A 17369-nucleotide genomic window follows, 5' to 3' on the forward strand; every position below is an offset into this window, starting at 1 on the left:
TAGTGTCGTACACTCTTCAGTAGTGTGACCCTTGTTCTGATGGTATCAGCAAGACTTGCTTTTATCTGCTCGAGGTGGAGTATTAGCGCGTCTAGGCATTCTCAATATTTCTGTGGCCAACGCTTGATCAAGTATTCTGGCCTGATTAGTGTTGAGCGTCGTGTAGGACGGATACTTCGGTCGCCGAGGTGGTCGCTCAAGTTCATTTCCTCTGTCGTTCCCCCGCCTTGCTTTAAAGGCTTCCTTTCCTTCTATATCTTTTGAGTTAGATCCTTAGTCCATCCGTACCTGGCTCCGATATTCGGATAATTCTTCCATTTGCATGTACTTCGCAGCCCGACCCCTTAACTCATCTAGGTCGATCGGGGGCTTTTTGCAGAGGCTATTAACAAAGGGTCCCGGCTTTAATGCTGTTGTGAGGTGGTGCATAACTACTGCTGGTTCCAAGTTATGAATTGAGAGAGTCACTTTGCCAAAGCGTTCCATGAACGCTCTAAGTGATTCTCCTTTCTCTTGGCGAATATTGACTAGGGCCAAGGATGTTAGGGGATGGGGCCGACTTGTGGCGAACTGCAAGTTGAAACGCCTTGTGAGAGTTGTAAACGAGTCGATGGAGAGAGGGGGGAGTCGGGTGAACCAACTGAGCGCAGGTCCTCGGAGTGAAGTAGGAAAAATTCTGCACCATAAGGCATCGCTTTCTGTGTACAGACCGACCTGCGTTGTAAAGATATCCACGTGTTCTCCGGGGTCGGATGTGCCATCGTATTTGTCTATTGCCAACCCTCTCCAATTATCGGGCAGCTTGGCTTCCAGAATGCGGTGAATGAACGGGCTCCGGTTCACAAGGTCGTCCCGGTCATCTCTGGTTGCCGATTGATAGACTTGCCTTGATTTGTCTTGCAGTGTTGAGGATTCCCCTTGATCTTGGATGAAAGGCGTCGTTTGGGAAGGGATGTGTGTCCTTATTTCTTCCCTTAAGCCAGCATTTTCCCTCCTTAGGGCCGAGAGCTCCAGTGCATCTCTTTCGCGTTCCTTCTTCATCTCCATCATTTCTGCCTTAAGCTGCCTCAGTGCAGCTAGAATGCTTTCCTCCGTACCTCCCTGCATCACCACTTCAGGTACTGGTTCCTCTGGCGTGATGCCCTCCATTTGTTGCCGAGAGGTTCCTTCTTGCTGGCTTCTCGTCATTACCATGCTTAATCCTGATGAATGAAGTCAATTCTGCCCCACAGTGGGCGCCAAAATGTTCCTTCTTGAGAAACGACTGTCTTCAACCTTCGCTCTGGTGTCCTTCTGACAATTGCTGATATAGGAGGGTACCTGTAAAAGGCACTCCGATGTTGAAGTTAGGATTCGGCTCAGAGCAATAAATGATATTCAATAATAAAGAGTCAACCCTTTACCTGCTCTTTCTACCTTTCTTTTATAGACACTGTAATGGGCTAATGGGTCTGAGTCAACTCTGACTTTTAACCCTTTTCATGGTTTAGATAAAATTCTAATTATCATTTATCTTTGAAACTTAGAGGTACTGATTTAGACTAGGTATTCAGTTTCCTTTCTTCTATATGTAGGGTCCATAAATTTCCCTATCCCGTACACCTCTTGAATCCTCTGATACAAATTTCTACGTGATTGAATTATAAATTAACTTCTACATTAATTTCAAAGCAATGGAAAATTTCTAATTAATTGAAATTATTAAAGGTTTATAATTAATAAAATTGAGAATGTTGCAGAAAATAGAAAATTTATAATGAATGAAATAAAAACTTTATAAAGTGTAGTGCTTGCATTACATGATTGAAGAGTGACAGAAATATACTATTTAATACATTATTTTTAACACATTCGTATGTATTGTTTGGATTTATTAAAAAATTAAAAGAATGATTTTGTAAAAAAAAAGTATTTTTTTTATCATTTAAATAGTTTATCATTCTGTGCAAGGGAAAAAATTAAATAAGTCCTATCAAAATAAAATTACCTTTTTATGTCATAATGTTGTTAAAATACTAAGAGAATATAAAGCAAGGGAGGGAGGGACGTAAGAGAGACAACGGTTAGCATTTTATATTGTTTGAATTGTTTTTATATTAATTAATATTTATATAATTAAAAAAATTAAAATAAAATTTTAATTGAGAAAATATCATAACAAATTATTATATTAAAATTTTAAATTTTTGTTAAATAGTCATATAAATACAAAAACTTTTATATAAATTATTTTTTATAATCTCTCTTCTATTCATACAAACCTTTAAAAAAATTTCTTTTTTTATCTTATTTCTATACATCTCAACAATATATATTATTCATCTCATTTCTCATATAATTTCTTTGTTACCACATTCTTTTTTCTTTTTATTTCATCTAAATATAACATTAGTTATTGATAAAAAAAAATAATTAAATAAAGAATAAGACTTACATAATTTTAGTGATTTCAAATAGATTTTAGTTAATAATTAAAATATTTTAAACAATATATTACTAGTATTTTTTTTAAATAATTATTTAATAGTGGATCATTGTAAAAAAAAAACATATTTCTAGTATTCTTTTTAATTTTAAAGACTTATTTGATATAAATAAAATAAAATAAAATGATATAATTTTAATTTTTATTAATTAATAGGATACGATTGTTAAACCATGTTAAATTATTTTATCATGTTATTATAGTTCAAGTTTATATCACGAAAATAATGAGTTAGAAAACATTAAGATATGATAAAAAAAAAAAAGTTATTGTATTTTTACTCATATTTTATATATTTTTAAATATTTTATAAAAATTTAAAAAAATATAATTTGAATATTTTTACCTTTTAAAAGAAAATTATATTTTTTTAAAAAATAATTTTTGTAAAAATTTATTTTAATCATTTTATAAAATTTATTTTTAATTTATTTTTATAATTTTGTATTCTAATTATAATATCTTACCTATGAATAAATTTTAATTGTAAAAAATGAAAAAAAATTAGAAATTATATTGACTTTGATAAAAGAATAATATTTTGAATCAAATTCATCTTAGCAACAAAATGTAAAAATGTTAAAAATAACAAAATTTATTGACGAGAGGTAACAAATGTACATAGGAGCTAATGCGTGTGGGAAGATGAAATAATATCGCTGCAGCACAAAAATGAAACTTACAATAAAATGAAAGGGCAAAAAGTAGACATTTTCATCCAAGGAATCTTATACGTCATTTTGTTTTAAAAAGTATATATTTTTGTATTGAAAAACTTATGCTTTCAATATTTAATTGATTTATAACAAACAATTTATGCTTCCCTTGACAATCATATTTATAGAACTCCAGACTGATATGATTTAATATAAACACTGAAGTGGAGGTTTCTATTTTAGTCTAATTAAATTCTCCACGGTTGCCATTCGATTCCATTCCACCAACTACTGTTTTAATTATTTAATATTTTATAACCAAAACCTTGTTAACTTGGTCCCATGGTCTAGTGGTCAGGACATTGGACTCTGAATCCAGTAACCCGAGTTCAAATCTCGGTGGGACCTAGGTTCTTTTCACTTCGTAACTACTTTTTCCTGTTTATATAATATTTTCACTTTCGCCATTTGGCTTTTGGCAAATTAATCGTTATTATTATTAATAATGGTAAATTAATATTTGTCCGTGCTGGTAGGCTCCTTGGCTATTTAATTTTCATGAAATTTAAACTTCATACTCCATTCTGTATCTATTGTTATTCATAGTTATGCATACATATTTTAAAAAAATCTAATTGTTAAATAATTTTATATCTTAACTAAAATACCTATATTTATACTCCCTTTATTATTCTTTAACTTCCCACAAATTCATACATTTTAATGGGTAAAATAAAGGTGATTAATAAAAAGTATAATTATAGTAATAAGTTGAAGTAATTATTTATCAAATTGTTTACAACGATTGATAAACGGAGTAAAAAATAAATGTTCAGGAATAAAATGATGAAACTTTATGATTCCTAATGAGAGATAAAATATTGGATTCATCATCACGTGGCAATTTTTATCAAGTTTAAAGGGAGAAAACAAATGAAAGTTATAATTTTTCAATGGGTATGATTCCTACCAATTTTTATAATTTTATATATGAGACAAAAGAATGTTATGGTCTGTATCTATCGTACAAGGAAGAGCACAAAATTCGACTTTACATGCGTCAAGGTTGTTGCTGATACTCTGAGCACGGCATGGAGGCCACAAGCCACATAAATCCAACTACGGTGATTTTTCATGCAATGAAGTAAACAGGCACAAAGTTACACTTTCCTACTTTACTGAAACCAAAAATTTCTCAAACTTTTTCCTATGGAACACGAAAACTCAATCAAGCTTGAGTAGTGGAAAAACACTGAAAACTCATGAATTAACTGGAATGCAGAAGGATGAGCTGAGAGCCGGTGGCAAAACACAAACCAGATGTGGCCCAGCAGGTTTGCAGCTTATATTTGCCTCATCAATATCTGGCAGCCCAAGTAGAGGAGGGCGAACATAACCAGCCACCAATGGCATGCATAATACTGAGATAATTATCCTTGCACCTATCAAGATAAGGACAAAACTTTAATATCAACAAAGCATAGCACATCGCAAGTCATTCAATTAATAGCTTAAAAATATGTTCCTCTCAGTTACTGAAAACGATATTTTTCCAAACTGAGAATGGATCCAAGTACCTTGTTTTGTGGACAGAGATACATGTCCTCTTTTCCTCCCAGCTATCATCCAATTTCCAGAATTTGCATTTACCTCGTACAGCACCTCATCCTGTCAAAATTAAAAACAAGATTGTGGCATCAAACAGAAAAGAGAGAGTAAAAGAGAATCACAGAATAATCTGGATGCAGGACTGAAACAACTCTTCAGAAACCATATATTTAACTAGTCTCGTCTCCTGTTTCTCCAAAGAAAATAGAGACATGCAGTGCTGACATCATTATGCTTGGTGGTTTGGAAAGGATGAGAGGAATAAAATTTTTTGTCTCCGTTTATTGGGACTTACATGCTGTTTATAGACTTCTTTCTCATTCAAATCCTTTAACCTTTCCACTCTCCATTGCATCTTAACTAGTTGTCCAACTCTTAGGCCATCTGATGGGAGAGGAAGAAAACCAACAGCTAGGCATGGATCAAGCACAGGCCTTTGCAAAGTAATTGCACTCCTGAAGATTAACTCCTGTTTTGCACCATCAGCTCCTGTAGATTCATTCATAACAGGAGGGTGGGCACCAATTGTTCTATCACCAGAAATTCCATATTTGATATTTAATATGCTTTCTGCTTGCTTCTTGGCTTCTGTCATTTTATTTTCAAAAATCAAATCAGCTGATTAATTGAAGAAATCAGGCTATTACAATTCACGATATACAGGTAAATCAGGCTACACAAAGCTTATCAATTTACATCATGTCCAGACCTCAAAAATAACGAATGCCATAATGCTTTGCTATATTTATATAAGTTTTCTTTTTTTTAAGGATTAAGGAAAAGGGGGTTTTAAAAGCTGAATGATCAAAGTACATTCCCACAAGAAAATCAGGCTATTATAATTCCCACAAGTAAATCAGGCTATTATAATACCCACAGGTAAATCACGCTACACAAAGCTTATCAATTTGCATCATGTCCAGACTGCAAAAATAAAGAATGCCATAATGCTTTGCTATATTTATACAAGTTTTCCTTTTTCAACGAAAAGGGGGTTTTAAAAGCTGCATGATCAAAGTAAATTCAACTTACATGTCCCTCACCTTACTGAGTAAAAATCTCTCAAGGAAAACTATAATGAAATGAACATGTGACTACTAAGGAGGTGATATCATCAAAATCACTTATCAATCGTGCCTGTGCACTTTATCAAAAGATTCAAAACTGAAAACTACACCATTAGTGTTTAACATAGACTAAAGGTCAAAGATACAAGAAAAGAGTTTTTCTTTCATGTTACAAAAGATGAATATGGAATTGGTAACTTCAAAAGAAAAAACATATCATAAGTATTATTGATTGCTGCAATTGGCCACGGCTTATTAAACTTGAAATAGAATAAGTCAACCAATCACAAACCTCTGAAAATGGATAAAAGTACAGAAATGCACTTCCAGTTTAATGTAAAGACCTGTTTAAAATCTAATTATGGATGGTTACCAAATTCTGCATTTATATAGTAACTTTATATTTCGGGCATTTGTAAGTTCATTTGGTATAAACATACTAAAAGCAACAATAACATCATTTAACTGAACTATGGAAAATTGCAATTACCTTCTGCATTTGTCTTGTCTAGGCAGATACTAAACAAAATTCCTGCTTTGGAAGAGGGGGATATGATTAGTGGGAAGAAACTTGAATTAGGTCTACCCTCAGTTTGACCACTATGAGCAAATCCATCTTGAAGATCAAGCCAAGCATCATATATGGTCAATGTAGCCTTTACTTCGGAGTGAAGGATTACCTACAAGTCACATGAAGGGTTGTATACTTCAACAAAAACGAACATGATGAAGTCATAGAATTTTAGTGGTTAACTTCAAAGCAAGTAGAAATTTCAAAGTAACTTGGTCTTGGACTTTTTGCATATTATTGCAAGTTGAATGTAGTCATAAACCAACTACCTAAATGCTTAGCCATTCGGGATGGCATATGAATGATTTTATATGTAACATGTCTCCTCATGGAAGAAACCTTTGGACTCAAAACATGGACAATGCAGAGTCTACAGTACTTTGTGTGTGAAATTTTTATTTAGAAGAATGAGTTGGAGAAGAACATGAATGGTTTTACGTCTAATAGAGGTCAACAACAGCATTATTGATTTTTCAAAGCATCTTATGAAGAGCTGCAATTTTAACCTAGTTAGAACACTGACCTCACTTGTTATGAACCAACCACTCCAAAAGCACAAGTTTTTACGTAGAGCATGAATGAATTTATTATGATATATTTAACGTGCCAACTTATGCAGAAGCGCTTTGGGCTTGAAGTGTGGACAATGCATAGGCCGCCTACCTTGTGCTTAAATTAAACTTATAATAGAATGGGAGCATCAATAATCAAATTCTAGACCGCTTGGTCATACAAGCTCTGATACCATGAAATTAATCAACTGTCCCAAAAGTTTCACATGTGAAAAGGCAATGGATGCAATATTTCTAATATTGGCACAAAAACAATGGAAGTAATATATTTGGTGCCTCAATTCCCGTATTATTTAATTAATGACTGTTGTTAACCCATTGTCCATAATCAAGCGTAATTAAATAATTATGAAAATAAAGACTCATACCTGCAGAATCAGGGTACCATCATTGCATTTATCAGTAACACGTGTCCTCACGTAGAAAGGATATGTAAAATGCACTGCTAGGGTCCTGGAAATCAAGGCAAGAGATTATTAAGTAACTAGTGGCAGAGTATGCAAAAGCCAGATGCATGTTGTATAATTCAACATCTGTATGATAAATTATGATGATTAAAACACAAGGATGATGGAAAATGGAAAAACCTTTCAAATGTCTGGTTGTGGAATGCTCCAAATTCAAGTTTCAGAGCTATTGTTCTCATTCCATCTACAATACTCTCTCTCCTTGTTGTGGCTGGAAAGAGAAACCAAAATAAGTACATATGGCTAAATTTAAAATGGACATAATGGAGCCATCAAGACTTCTGTCACCATCTTAACCTGAAGATGATCCTGTGCTGAGTGTGTCACTGATGGCACGAACCAGAACCCAAAGAATAGAAGGAGTGTCACTTGCCCAATTTGGAAATTCTATTTTACCATCATGAAGAGTCAATCTTTCAAAATTTTTATCAGAATCTAGAGTTCTTATTTGACCACCATCCTTCTGCACCTGGTCATCATATCGCGATTTCCCAGCATAGCTTTCCATCTCAATTATGTTTGACTCTTCAATCTCCAACCCTGGACCAGTATCAATATGCAATATAGCAGATTTAAGGGAGTAATTTACTGGTCGGACTAAAATGCCAACCCATTGGTCTTCATTTATCAACAAAGCAGATGAAACAGCAGCATCAAGATCAACAAGGGCTCTAGGTTTGAAAACCTAGAAATAGATAAATGATATTATTAGATAATTGACTTTTTTTTTGGTTGCTGCTAAAAGGATAAACAGCACTCTGAAAACAAATGGCAGATTATAATTACTAGAAATCTATATAAAATCAATTTAAGTTCAAGTTATGTAATGATCAAGAGGAAAACATTGAAGGAAAGAAGAAAAATAATATGAATAAAAAATTCCTATCTTCTATTATTAACCATCAGATTCCATTTCTTATCATCCTGTTAGAAGAGAGGCTACCTTCAGAATGGGTTTAGCTGGTTTTTCATAACTCATAAAATCATCACTATCTGCAGGACCAACTTTCGAAAAACTATGAGATCTAAACCTCAACTGCCCAATCTGCCCAGTAAGAACTCCAAGAACATAGGATCCTGGTTTCTGAGGTGGTAGATCCAAGGTGATAGTATTTCGACCAGGGTGTAACACAATAGCTGTAGAACTCTTCAATGCCTAAAACAATTTTAAAAATGAGTTATATGGGGAGGAAATAATTATAAACTATAAACTTCTCATACTATTGTTGAAATGAGTAAAATAACACCAAACGACAAATACCTTCACACCATCATCAGCATTATATGTTGCATTTAATGTAAGACTGATTGAATCAAGAGTTATATCATCTGGAAAGCCACTCCAAACAGTTACAGAAAGGATACCGGGATCCTTATCACATAACTCCAATGGAGGCCCAGGATTTCCAGAAAATGTAATTAATGATGATACATCAAGAGGTACAGGGTCCTTCATTTCACTATGAGCAAGACGAACAACTTCTGACCGAAAAGCTTGACGTTCCTTGGTCAAAAATAATCCTTCATCAAGAGAAAGTAATCTAACACAAGATAGTAAGTAGCCAGCTTGATCATTAAGTATCTTCTGACACTCGGCTAAATTGGGAAGGACCTCAGCCAACAAGTCCTGCCATCCTTCACCAGCATACAATGCACAAACCTTCTCATATGACTTTGCAGCTTGATCAAAATGTCCATGCTTAAAGGAGATAGCTGCTATCTCACCATCAAGGACAACACCATGTCTTTTCCACCAGGAACGATGGTAATTGTCAGCAGCACCTTTAGTCAGCCCTAAATATTTTTGCTGCCCATAAAATGAGAAAAATGAGTAAGAAATAAAGTCCAAATAGCACTAAAATATTAACATAAATATTTACAAGTATTCAAGATTTACTCATAAGGAGAATAATGGTAAAACACAATCATAGACATGGATAGAAATCCTGAGAAACTCTCCATGAGAGGTCCTAGAAAATTATTCCGTGAGCTTCTGCAATACATCAGCCCAAGAAGATACCTCAAATTCCTCAGATGATGATAACGATTTCAAAAGTTCTGGATTAGAAATTGTTTGCTTCAAAGCATGCTCAGCAGCAATATAAATCTCGGCAAGCCTCATTGGTCGGTCAATTAAGCTATCAAAGTTTCCTGGTGAAGAATTTGTACGTGACATGGAACTTGCAAGGGTTTTTTGTGGTGACATTCTTGCGGATGCATCGAAACCTGATCTGTCAGCATATGAATCAGATTGATAAAAACCCAAATTGTAACAGCAAATATAGGATTTCTTAACAGTTCACTGAAATGAATCCATCTGGAACAATATATAACATTTCATTACCCTTCCATTGCACCTTGGCGATTGTCAAACATTTCAGACACATTTCCAGCTGAAAGAGAAGCCCTCCGCCTATTGGCCTCCCGTAGAAGAACAGTAGGTTCAAGAGGCAGTGGTTTCCTCTGAATACCGAAGTGCTTGGTTCTAGAAGTTGTTTGGAGAATCAGCTGCAGAGATATAATCACATTAAGGTAAAAATATGATGGATGAAATTTCAGGGGAAACTAAAATAATAATTGTAACAAATGAAACATGTACTCAACACATTCTATATGCAAAGTTTTTCTCTTTCTATTCTAAGTGAAATTCTAATTCTATTAAGGAAAATATATGCAATTTTTTTGTGCTACTATAATAACAGCCACCAAACATTATCTAAGGTCAGTTACATGGATTATACAATATCACTAAACTCGGTCAAAAACCAAATTTTTTGATATATTATTTATCACAAGATATTTTTAATAATTTCTCCTAAAATCCTTGAGTCTCTTTCTACCATTTTTTACCAAACCTATGTTATCCACTCTTCACTGGTGTCACCAATGACCTTTTTTGCATGTGTCCACATCACCTTAATTACTTTTCGGTCATCCTTTTCATTATAGGTGCTACTCTAATATTTTTACATATACAATTATTTTTTATTTTATTCTTATACAACTATTTATTAATCTTAACATTTTCATTTCTAGTACAATATCATTGTGAGTGATCCATGTATATGTTTTAACAAGTTTTACATTGGCTGCCAAAAGCCTAACACAACCCTCCTTCTTTTCTTGAGCTTGGGACTGGCTATGCATCTAATTAAGAAAATTATTTTAAATTTAAATAAGGGAATATAAGAAACAAGAAACCTCTAACTAAGAATTGAGTGAAATGATTTTGTGAAATAATTTTCTACATAGCCATATACTGTTTTCAGTGCCTTTGGCTGGCGCAAAAATGTGGACTTTAAAAAAAAAATCTTTCAATTCAAATAACTTGTGATATATTGCCCAAACTTGTGTTCTTAAGCAGATTCATTAGTGAAAATTACTTAGTTAATTGATGGAAGCCAGACTGGCCACTTAGAAAAAAATATCATGACTGTTATAAATTACATTATATAATTCACATCACCTTTCATGTGAAGATTCTACAAAATTTTACTTTGGCCAATAATTGCCTCACACAATCCTCCTCTTTTTCTAGGTTTGGAACTGGGCCTGGGATAACTACATCTTCCATTGCCAGAAATTTCACTATTGACATTCAACTGAATTATTTAACAGGTGTGAAAAAGCATTATACTGACGTATTAAGGAATTAACAAATTTTTTTGTTAATAATTAAAATATCTCTTGGATGCCACAAAATCTTATGTGATGTCATACTCATAATTATGATTTTACCTTTTCTTTCTCTAGCACCTCTGCTGATGCATCAGCAGGAACTGAAGGCCAGATGGCTGGCTTAGGCCAAGGTAGCAAGCTGAGGGAAGCACTGCTCAAAAGGAAAGAAACAGCTAATAAACACGGAGAATGATGCTAGGTGTGATGTAACTAACTAAGCTTGCATTGCATGATTAATTAATGAAATAAAAAATAACCAGATTAAGAAAATGAAAAAAGATTATTAGCCTTCTAAGTACAATATGTACCTGTTGACAGGACTTCTTTCTATATCAGCTCCGTACCCAATTAAATAGGCAAGCCTCATGAACTGTCAAGATATATAAAATTCAGAAAGCTATCCAACTTAACAATGGTACAGTACCCAATATCAATGTAGTCAGTAATCAACATAGTAGAGAAAAAAGGAGAGGGATAAAGGAGGAAAAAGATGCCTTTGATTCAACTCTATTTCCCAATGGTGAATTTTGGTCATTGGAGTTGTCTCATTTAAAAGTGAATCAAACCAAAATAAATATCCAATCTAGTTACCAACTTCACGAGACAGAAGCATTATACCTTAACTCTAGCAAGAGAGTGTAGGTCACCCAAAAGACGAAACAACTCCTTCTCTATGTCAGGTGCCAGAAGTTCATCATTATAATTAGAAGTGGTTGCTTCAATTAAAGCAAAGCAAGCAGTTACTACCCAAACTTCGCGCATGCAAAAAGGCAGAATACGCTGGGAAGAAACATCAAATAGACGTCAAAATGGGACAAAAAGCAAATTATGTAATTCAAACTGGAAAAATTTAGTAATATATATACATGTGAAGAGAAAATATGAGCAACAGAAACTCAAATACCTCATGCAATGCCAAGGATTTTGAGAAGCTTATTATGAATGAATAACCTCGTGATGCAACCTCAATGGGACGGTTTAACTTGAATAAGAGCTGCAAAATGACAGTAGAGTAGTAAGCCATAGAAAGTTAAATAAATAGGTATTCACTAAAAAGCATGGCTCCTTATGAAAGTGCTTGAACCCAAAATGTATGAGAACTCAAAGCGATAGTTCTCAAAGAGTCTTAAGACATCACAAATTTTGAAGTAAAAACATCTATAAATTAAAGACTGAAGACCAAATAATGTTAAGACTAGTGCAGCAGAGCTGAAAGAAAAGAATGAATCCTTAATGCACTGAACCCTCCTATGAACAATTTGTCTTCAACACGGAAAGAATAACAGAGAAATAATTACAGTAGTAATAGCCACAGGGAATTTGAGAACCCTGTCTCCTCAAAATTCTAACTTCCAAAAACTGACTCACCTTCCTCCAAGCCTCCATTTATTCTTTTCCTAACTGATCTAACTAACTACTGTTTTCACTCTCTTCACTACCTGACTCATTAACATAATTGGGCTCCTCTAATTTGGGCCTCCTATTTCTTCACTTATAAACTTTCATACTTGGGGCCCTAATGTAAAATTGGAAGGGAACTTTGATTGTTAATGTTTGTTGTTGCAAGAAAGAACTCTTAAGATATATGAAAGTAAATATATTTTCTTCTATTTCTCTCCTAATATTTCTCTCACACAACCTACATCTGAACGCATTGAGAATTTTGGAGCCTATGATATGTTCCTCTAAAACTAAAAGAAATGCACCCTTTAGGATGTATGAGGTACATTGGTCCTCCTGCAGATGGTATGATATTTAACAAAACTAGAAATAGAAAGGAGGAATAATTACACAGCATTTATACATATGTACTACAATATTACTATTTGTTCAACAAACAAATATTTGTTCAATTACTAGATAACAAAATTAACTTTCACGATGCACTTAAAAAAAGAAAAGAAAATTTTCAAGGGGAATTTACTAGTATATTCTTTGAATTGCGACACAGGAAATAATAATACCACATTTGAAACAATTAATAACTAAAACTCATAGGCAGATGCATACGAAATTAGAACATCCTAAAAAATAGAAGGTTGCCAGCTACATTTTCTTGACATTTATTTAAATCACTTGAATAATCAAACCCTTATAGGTATTACACAAAAGCTATCAACGTGCACACACTGGCATGTGGTAGAATATACAAGAACAATAGCATTATCCTACTAGATGAGGGCATAAGAGATTATAATAATGAAAAAGAAAAATTGGCTTTCCAAAGGCATATGATGCACTACTTATTTTCAAGCATATTATTTTATAGTATTTTTAATGCAATGCAAGACATAAAATTCAGTCTGACCTGTAAAATGCATCTTAAATCATATAATAAGTTATATGAGTAAAGAAGCAACCAAGTTTGTAAACATCAAATAAGACAAAAAAGACAAATCAATCTAAATATGCTTTGCGACTAAGCCATCAATATGTGTAACATGTTTTGTGTAGTACAAGTGCTCAGCCTAGGACAAACCTTTGATTGACAGGCAAATAGATACTGTCGGAATTCAAACTCCCTAAATGAGTCCTCTTGAACAATCTGCGTCAATGCTTTGTTTCCTGGGTTAAGTAATGCTGCCTGATCATCACCATGATCTGCTCCTCCAAAGTCTCTCTGCTTTCCAGTCATGCTAACTACATGAATTCCAGAAATATTTGATTCAATTTTCATTGCTCATGGGAAATTTCTCTGCCTAACACAAGATCTAATGCTTCATAAGGTGTTAAAGCACATTACCGTCAATCTAAACACCAATTTGACTACAACAACAGAGAAGGAAACTAAGCATCATGCACCTGTTTCAAGATAGCAGAGTTCTAGTTCATCATATTCCCGTAAGGCATCCTCGTGAAGGTGAGCCATTTCAAACATAAAAGCCAAGCTTTCCTGAGTATAGAATACAAATTTATTAATAGTTGCCAAAAGCTCCAAGAATGATGAAAGGAAAATTAATAGAGAGCCAAAAAGGGTGGGCTTTTGGAACCACTTATTGCAATTTTTAAGTTCAGAATTCATCAGAAAAGGATCAACCTTCAGAATGAAAAAATTGCAGAAGTTCCAGACTGGCATGAAGCGTTGTTCACTGAGCTTTCGTATCTCCTCCTCATAAAACTGTACACGTCTATCCAGGGTATTTCTGATGCATTCCATTATCTTTGATTCTAGATCCTCCCAAAAGTTTGCTTCTGGAAAATGCATATCATATTTGCAACATCTGGATGAGAAAGAAGCAGTGTTAAAAGCATCAAAAGGAGAGAAATTAAGTTTTATCATAATGCAATTAGACTAACATTAAAAAACCTGTACTTAGGAAACAGATGAGAAGGAAAACTTGAATAATCGATTCCTTACAACTGATTGTTATTACTTCTGTTTTGGTAAGAGTCCTTACACTCTGATTTTTCCTAACTCAAACATCAAATTTCTCAACCGCTCAAATGGGTAATGTAAACATTTGATTCCACAATATTTATTTATAAACTTTCCTTTCAGCTAAATACTTATAAAAAGACACAATCACACAACAATGGACAATTGATCCTACTGGAAGCAACTATAAGATTGACCCTCAAAGCTAAATTTCTGAGCACCATTTTTGCTTTTTATTACCACATCAAGTTCATAATAATGAAAACAGTATACAATTAATAGCATATAAGATTCCAACACGTTGACCGTATGCTGTAATGTCTGGGAAAAAGTAGACAAAACATTGAAATGAAAAAAAAAATAGAAAACTTTCAACCAAAAAATCATCCAGATCAATTGGGGAAGGGGAGAGTACAATCATGCAAGTCAGTTTTTCACGCTTACCTTTCCCTTTTTTTGGAGCTAAACTCAACTTCAAGTTTAGCATATACTTTCTTTGCCATTTTGTTTGCCTGATCATTAGATGGATGAGCTTTACATACAAATACAATAAACCATTCCCTTTCATCATTTTGGACAATTAATTTCAGGCGTGGTTTAAGGATAGTTTTGAACTCATCCAGATCCTGTGAAGAAAAATTAAAAGTTAAACTACACAAGAAATCCCACAACTGAATTAAAAAGAGAAAGGATTATACGCCAAAAACAATCCAATGAAACAATTTTAAAACCCAACAATTGATAGTTCCAGCCCACCACCACCCCAACACACAGACATGTTCTAAAGCTCAGCTGGAATTATAGCCAGAAATATGACAACAGGATTATTGATTAACTCCATGAAATGAATCTCCTTATAATGGATTTTGGCATCTGAGTACCAATAATTACACTTCCAGCATTTGAAGAACTCCCAAAAATATGTAAATCAACAACCCAATGAAAATCTTTCTTTCCACCTGCTAACAATTGAATCAATATGCTTGCATATTATTTACTTGACTATTACTTATTTTTTTGTTCTCCCATTCATTAGCACAAAATGTAGCATCACTAAAGAAACATTTGGTTAAACATCTAATTTAAGCATTCATATCATAAGAGCTTATCACATGAGAGTTTATTCTTAAGTTTTCTTATGAAGCATATTGAAATGAGCTGAAAAGATCTTAAAGAACGGTAAGCCACTTTCATAAGACTCCGTATAAGCTCATCCAAAGTTATAGACCGTGGCAAAAGTCATAGTGGGTCTCCCTCATCTAACCTGAGAGGTTATTAAAACATTACAACTTCCCACCAGTGTCTAAAAAATGTAATCAACAGGAATTCACGTTACCTCACAGGTGACAAGTACAACAGTCGCATACGGCTCTCGAAACCAAAATAACAACTGCTCCTGAGGGAACCGGCTACGGAGTCTTGAATCTGTAGTTAATATGAACTCGGCCGGCAATGTCTCAACGAAAACAGGGTTCCGCGTCTTGTTATTCAAAGTCGCCCTTTTGAAGGGCAACCGCGCCTCGAAAGCAGGCTTGACAGTTGGCCATAAGTCACTCACATCCTCCACTGAGAACCATTTTGATGAAACATCAATATAATGTCACTCACACACTCTCACACAACTAGTGAACTAGATCCATGATAGCTACATCTATCGTTGATTAGACTATTTCCACTTCTATGTCGATCAGTGACAACAGTGAGTTCGCTATAAAATGATCACCACAATACATCGAAATTAAAGTGTTACTAAACTTTATTGTATAGAGTTCATTTCATTGAGTTGGTTTATATCGATGATTATTGATAATTGATAATAATACTAATATCACAGCAAAAACAATAAATAGCTGTGAAACAGAACTAAAAGCCCTATACCGCTATTTAAAATCCATAGAAAGATCGATTAAAAGGAAAAGGCAAAGAAACGGAACATTTCTATATGATTGTGCATTTGGAGAATACTTAGAATGCAGGAAAGAGATGGATCTTAGATTACAGAACGATGGAACGAAAATAGTAAGGAAATACCTGAAATGACGAGGCGATCGGAGGTGTTCTTAATAGTCTGAAACTGAGCGAGGAAGTTGGCCATGCTGGATCTAAAGAATCACCAGAGATCCATCGAAATCAGAGAGAGAGAAAGAGAGAAGGAAGAATGGTTGGTACTGTGAGTGAGCGACTGTGTGTATGCTGAGTTCGATGAACGAGTTCGAGTATGGAGTTCAGAGAGGTCACGGCCCGCAGATCTAGTGTTTCGCGGTGTATCACAATCACCGTTCGCACATTTCATCAGACCGTTGCCTCAGCCGTCATGTCTCCATTTTTTTTTTCTTCTCTTTTCTTCCGATAATAATCCGGTGAAAAAGCTATACAATTATGATATCCAAGGAGTTGTACCTCCAGATTATTATTGATTTGCACTGAAAAAAAAATGCTATACATTGTTGTTCACTTCATATTTTACCTGTCATTTTAATTTTTTTTATTTAACAATTTTTGTAACATACATGCACACAAAAAATTAATGAATAATAAAATTTTACTAAAAATTATGAATTTAATATTATTGTATGGTTTTTAATTTATTATGTTTTTATTAAAAAATTATCGTGTAAATTTTTATTGTATGTCTTTTAATATATATTAAAAATTATTAATTTTAAAGTAGTTTTTTAACAGTTATGTAGTTATGAAATAACTTGATAAGTTAGTTTGTAAAATTTAAAAATTTTAACCCTAAAATCACATTAGCGAAAGAGTGATTTGTGAGAACTAGTGGTCTTAGAACATGTATGATGGAAACTGATTATTCTATTTCTTCTCAAAAGTGGCTATGATATTGAGAATGGCGATTCTTTTATAAAAGATGAAAATTCCATATTTTTT

The 17369-nt window shown here is 33.8% G+C and overlaps 1 protein-coding gene and 1 non-coding gene across 4 annotated transcripts; one reads left to right on the plus strand and one right to left on the minus strand.

Annotated features, from left to right (window-relative positions):
* The first annotated feature begins 3477 nt into the window (after window positions 1-3477).
* Window positions 3478-3549, plus strand: TRNAQ-CUG. Its single transcript has one exon. It is a non-coding gene; the product is annotated as a tRNA-Gln (tRNA).
* A 545-nt stretch (window positions 3550-4094) lies between these two features.
* On the minus strand, window positions 4095-16834 carry LOC113854041 (trafficking protein particle complex II-specific subunit 130 homolog). 3 transcript variants are annotated; one of them, XM_027484859.1, is made up of 22 exons: window positions 16512-16575; window positions 15817-16046; window positions 14925-15106; window positions 14142-14325; window positions 13907-13997; window positions 13584-13744; window positions 12009-12098; window positions 11723-11884; window positions 11413-11474; window positions 11165-11255; window positions 9771-9934; window positions 9447-9657; window positions 8688-9233; window positions 8370-8582; window positions 7724-8111; window positions 7547-7637; window positions 7328-7412; window positions 6314-6496; window positions 5623-5638; window positions 5045-5322; window positions 4719-4809; window positions 4097-4583 (listed from the first exon to the last, which is right to left on the minus strand). In XM_027484859.1, exons 1-22 carry the CDS (start codon window positions 16573-16575, stop codon window positions 4402-4404), a joined length of 3765 nt encoding a protein of 1254 aa, XP_027340660.1. In that variant the 3' UTR covers window positions 4097-4401. The 3 variants fall into 3 exon arrangements, with proteins under 3 accessions (XP_027340661.1, XP_027340660.1, XP_027340659.1); XM_027484858.1 differs by lacking the exon at window positions 5623-5638 and having other exon boundaries at window positions 5045-5337; window positions 6307-6496; window positions 16512-16834; XM_027484860.1 differs by lacking the exons at window positions 5623-5638; window positions 15817-16046 and having other exon boundaries at window positions 4095-4583; window positions 5045-5337; window positions 6307-6496; window positions 16512-16700.
* Between the last annotated feature and the right edge of the window lie 535 nt (window positions 16835-17369).

The sequence above is a fragment of the Abrus precatorius genome, unplaced genomic scaffold (assembly GCF_003935025.1).
Source record: "Abrus precatorius isolate BTA unplaced genomic scaffold, Abrus_2018 Scaffold11, whole genome shotgun sequence".
NCBI lineage: Eukaryota > Viridiplantae > Streptophyta > Magnoliopsida > Fabales > Fabaceae > Abrus > Abrus precatorius.

Coding starts and splice junctions, on each gene's coding strand:
- LOC113854041 (XM_027484858.1), bottom strand. CDS start 16,575: ATGGCCAACTTCCTCGCTCAGTTTCAGACTATTAAGAACACCTCCGAT. Junction 11,885..12,008: donor AATCCTTGGCATTGCATGAG/GTATTTGAGTTT, acceptor GTTTCTTCCCAG/CGTATTCTGCCTTTTTGCAT. Junction 4,584..4,718: donor ATCTCTGTCCACAAAACAAG/GTACTTGGATCC, acceptor TTATCTTGATAG/GTGCAAGGATAATTATCTCA.